The sequence below is a fragment of the Trachypithecus francoisi genome, unplaced genomic scaffold (assembly GCF_009764315.1).
Source record: "Trachypithecus francoisi isolate TF-2019V2 unplaced genomic scaffold, Tfra_2.0 Contig01181, whole genome shotgun sequence".
Taxonomy (NCBI): domain Eukaryota; kingdom Metazoa; phylum Chordata; class Mammalia; order Primates; family Cercopithecidae; genus Trachypithecus; species Trachypithecus francoisi.
The window spans coordinates 16643-21479 of record NW_022681209.1 but is presented as its reverse complement, the minus strand read 5'-3'; the positions used below and the strand labels follow the sequence as shown (position 1 = coordinate 21479).

General features: G+C 55.2%; 1 protein-coding gene across 1 annotated transcript; it reads right to left on the bottom strand.

Moving 5' to 3' along the window:
* Window positions 1–285: 285 nt before the first annotated feature.
* On the bottom strand, window positions 286–3005 carry LOC117091274 (testis-specific Y-encoded protein 3-like). The gene is given in 7 exon segments (XM_033223575.1): window positions 286–552; window positions 1297–1378; window positions 1486–1631; window positions 1731–1842; window positions 1971–2048; window positions 2635–2940; window positions 2943–3005. Coding segments are annotated over 7 exon segments (795 nt in total). The 5' UTR covers window positions 2991–3005; the 3' UTR covers window positions 286–529.
* Between the last annotated feature and the right edge of the window lie 1832 nt (window positions 3006–4837).

The window sequence follows — 4837 nt, the reverse complement described above, 5'->3', positions numbered from 1 at the left end:
GTACCTTACCCCAGCACACTGGGCCATGTATATCTCAGTGTCCATCACCCAATGTCATTGGACTAGCTCTGCTTCCATAGCATAAAGTAAGCTTCCAACTTAATTGGCTTGGGTTTCTTGTACCTCCCCAACATTGTCCTACCTAAAGAATCCCAAAACATTTCACACCCATTCACTCTACAAATTCAGAGGCCCAGCTCCCACACAGACTGGTCACGTCCATCAAGAGAATCCAACATATACATTGATCAGTTCCTTGTGACATCAGAATCCTGGGATGAACATTTGCACAGACACAGACACACACACACAGAGATATACATCCTTAACCCTGTTTATTGTTCATTCCATACAATCCAATTCTCCACACCCCTTCCTGCCTGCATTTTTTTGTGACTGGATCGGCTTGTGCTTTAGTTCCTGTGCATTAGACTATGCTGAGTACTGACATCCTGTGTACTGTAGTAAGTATTCAGGAGTTCTGCTGTGTTAGGTGAACACAGCATCTGTGTCCGATGCTCCATCATATTCAACCCAACATCTGCGCCTTCCCTAGAGAAACACAAACATATGTCAAAATGCATCTCCTCTGAGCCACGATTTACAGTGTTTTAATTTCAGGGCCTGCTGAGAAATGACTACCCCTTCCCCATCTGTGATCTCTTCAACTTCCTCCTCCCATGCATGTGTTACAAACTATTCTCGGCAATACCTGCCCCATTTCCAGTATTCTCTGTGACAGGAGTCAGCTCAAAAGATGCACTCTACACTAAGAGCACACAGAAATCTGACGGGGTAATAGCTCAAGAAAATCCATTGATCTAAACAGTCCTTTGTGGTTTGTGGCAAGGATGACAACCAGGCACATTCAGGGAGCCCAAGCTTTAGGGGTTGGTAAGATGACTCCCCGTCGGGTGGATGCCCATGGAAACAAGGGCCACAAATTGAAGTTAATAATTCGGCTTTACTTCTCATAGTAAATGAGACTCATAATGTCTCATTTACAGACTCATAGTGCATGTGAGTCTGGACATGCGCTATGCTTCCCTGGGCTTAGGACCCCACAGTTGTAAACTGCTTTGCAGTGCCGTTTCTCATGTGTCTCTTTCAGCCCGATGCCATGAATGTCCTGGATTCTGTCACGCTGTGCCTTCCTCTCAAGGCATTTCTACATGGATAAAATGACCCCCAGGTTCTACATTTCTGAAATGAGCATCCGGGCTCCCTGAATAGAGAGGTGTGTCTACACCCTTATCCTGGGTATCAGACAGCTCCAGTTCCAACTGTACAGCTCACCTGAAATCTCTGTTCCCTCCTCAGGTGGCTTCATCCTCCTGTAGTATTGCAGGGGATTGCGCCACAAGTCCTCACATAGGATCTGTCAGGGAAATCAATCGGAAAAGGCCTTGTGAGAGCTCAGACTGGGGACCCGGGCAGCTGGGAACACACGGGGGTCATCCCTCATGTTTCCCAGCAAGGACCCACCTCAGCAATCCTACTGGATCCTGCGAAGTTGTGGTCAGAAAACCAGTTGAAGAAGTTAAGACCGCTGCTGTTGTGTCTGCGGCGATAGGCCTCAACTTCATAATCCTGGCACCACTGAATTGGAGTGGAATGCGAAGCCCTGTATTCTACAGACAGAGGATTATTTGGGAAGGGGGCTGGAACACGTTGGCACGGATCCACCCACCTTCTTCCTTCCCCTGCCCATCCTGGGAGCCACCCGTCACCTGTGACGTTCACGAGATACTCCTTGGTAATCACTTTATTCTGGAAGTAGGGGTTATTCCGAAAGAACAACATGATCTGGCAGAGATGAATGGGATGCTTCGCTTCTTTCACCTGTCAGGACAAGGTGGAGACAGCTTCAACACCTTTTTGGGTGAGGTGCCCACTGTTGCTTGCAGGAATCAATTGTCTCCCTTAGCCTCCCCCACTCAGCCCTCCAGCCATAGTCTGCCCCGACTCACCTCCAAGTTGATCATATAACTCAGCATGTCTTCATCTTCCTCAGTGACCAGGGCTGATATCCGAGGGTGGTTTGCAATCTGATTGAGGTCAAAGAGCCTTGAGATGCAATGGAAAGGGAAGCTAGAAGGAACGGGGAAGGCCTAAGAGCACCCAGAGGGGCGGTTAGGGGATTTTTTCAGATCTGCATCCATAAATGACCTCCCTTTCTCCTCTCCCTCCCCCTGAATTCAGGCCTCTTGGGTTCACGGAGGGTGTACCATTGCGACGCTGAGCGCACTGACACGGGTCTGCCGGTGTCTGAGGACTGGCAGAATCTGCTGATACCCGAAGACGCCACGTCCCAGATGGGACTGGCAAGGGAGAGCAGTCACAGTCCCTTAACAATAGCTTGATTCACGGAAACACGGGTTCTGCTGAGAACTCGCTTCTGCTCTTCAGAAAGATGCCCCAAACGTCTGCCGCTTGGCACCATGAAGGGTTTCTCTCACGCATGCAGGAAGAGAGTACCCGTGTCTGCTCTGGCTTTCTTCAGCCACATTTGTCTGTGGAAACTCACCCTTGTTCCCCAAAGGGTCACGTCGACGCCCAGCTGCCCGTAAGTTCCTTACACTTCCCAAGAGCACCTCGCAACTGGAAATGCAGAAGAAACACTGCAAAGGATACAACATTGGCCCAGAAGCCAGGCATGCTCTGGATGATGGCGCCTCTGCGGTCCAGGTGGGGCTTGCGCCTGCGCTCCATCGTTTCCCTCTGCTGAGAAAAGGCCTTCCTGGCTTGGGCATTAACCGGCTCCAGCTCCTCCTGAACGGCCAGCAGCTCGTCCAGTGCAGACTCTGGGCTCATGGGCCCAGGGCCAGGCTGTGCCCGCGGGACCTGCTCCTGCCGCTTCTCGTCGGCTTCCTCCTGGGCCACCACCTCCACCTCCGCCATTATGTCATCCGCTCCCAGCATCACCTCCTCCCTAAAGCTACCGCTCGCTCTGACCCCGCCCCCCCCCTCCCCTCCTGTAGAGACTCCATGCTGAGGACGGTGCCCTCCTTTGGACTCCCACTCTCCACCGCCTGCGCTGCCGCACCCTCACCGCGGGAACCCTGCCGCTTCCCTTAACTGGAGCCTGCGGGCTGGCGCGCCCCCAGGGCGCATGCGCCGAGCTTGCAGGCGCCCCCTAAGGGACTGCAGGCGCTTGGCGCAGAGAGCCGCGGGAAGACACCAGGCCCAAAGGGCACCAGGAGCCACTCCAAGAGCACGGTTCTCCCCTGGCGGCCAGTCAGTGCGAGGACGGTGGGCTTCTCCCCGGGCAGCGGCAACCTCGGCTGGCCTGCAGTCCCAATCTCCCCAGCTATGCCTCCTCTGAGAAGCCCTCGGGGCTTGTGCCGGGTAAGGCTGCCTCCAGGCATCCGCCGGCTGCCTGGTCTTTGGAATGTTGCGCATGGAAGCCCTGTGCCCTAACTGACATCCTGAGTGCAGCGAGCCATTGACCCGCACGGCACGTATGCAACATCTCAGTTCACCGGGCAGGCCAGGTAGATGGAGTGGAATACCGCAGATCCGGAGGAGAAGTCTCTCTGGCTGCTGGGGCGAGGGCAGTGAAGGCGGCCTGGGGAAAGTGGGTATGGGCGGGAGCGTGGGAGGAAAGTCTCTCGGTTAGGCTGAGGTGGAATTCGTCTGCTCCAGAGGCCTGAAGGCCGGCACGCCCTCTGGCAGGTGTAGGCAACTACAGGCTCCGCGTAGCAGGCCTCTTCCCGGAGGATGCTGTAGGCCGAGGGGCATTCCAAAGGGCTTCTGGCCCTATGCCCTGGGCATACCGGAGGGCAGCCTCCAGGGCTGGCCATGGACAGCCTGCGTGCACACCGTCGTGCACTGCCTTGCCGACCCAGAGGCTCCCACAGCGCTACACCGGCTTTCTTCCCCCGGCCCGCGGGCGCGGCACCCAAGGGATGTAGGCCCTGAACATACTAACCTCCTTTGTACCCGAGCGATTCCCATAGGGAGCGCCAGGCACGACCCTGCAGCCCCTTCTACCTACAGGGCTTCCCTCAGGTGGACAGGCCCACCCCTCAGGGAGCCCAGGATAAGAGGACAGCACACACCGGGACCTTAGCAGAGCATGTCCAGCACCCAGCACACAAGGGCCTCCTGCGGCTCACGAACCCTGAGGAAGCAGCCGCCTCACACCACCCCGACCCCTGCCCTCGGCCGCAACCACTTCTTCTGTCTCCTTTCCCTGGTTAGTGCAGGTGGCTTGGCCTGGCCCTCCGCACACCAAAAACCACCACAGTTGTGAGGCTGCCTCCTCGCCACACAGAGACACACAATCAACAGGTGAGGGTGACAGGCCAGATGCTCCGAATTCTCTGTGCTCTTGAAAATTGCAGGGTGTCACGAGACTTGCTCAACGAATCATCTGGAGGCTCCTTGAGCAGAGGTAAAGTGTTTGGCACACTCAGTTGCTGTCCTGGGTCAGAAACCGTGGTGAAGTCCTGCTTTGCTACATGCTGGATGTGCAGGTCAGGCTGGCGAGGGAGACTGGGAGTGTGGGAGGGGTCCAGTGTCCCAGTGAATCTGAGGTCCCCATGGGGCCCGGGGTGTCTCAGTGGCAGAACTGGGAATGGGAATCTCATGCTTCACTCCAGCTAGCAGGCCACCTCCATCCAGCTAGATGAAACGGTTGCTTGGCATCTATCCTGTTTCTCCTTCTTGGTCAGGCAGGTGGAGGAACTCAATCATCCCAGTTACTGGCGGCGGAATGAAGATTTCCTTTTGTCACAACGTTAACTTCCACAGAGAAGTCATCATGAAGGAGTATTGCTTTGGCATCCTTGGTAAGGAGTGCCTCTCATCCTTGGTAAGGAGCGTAGTAGGGGAG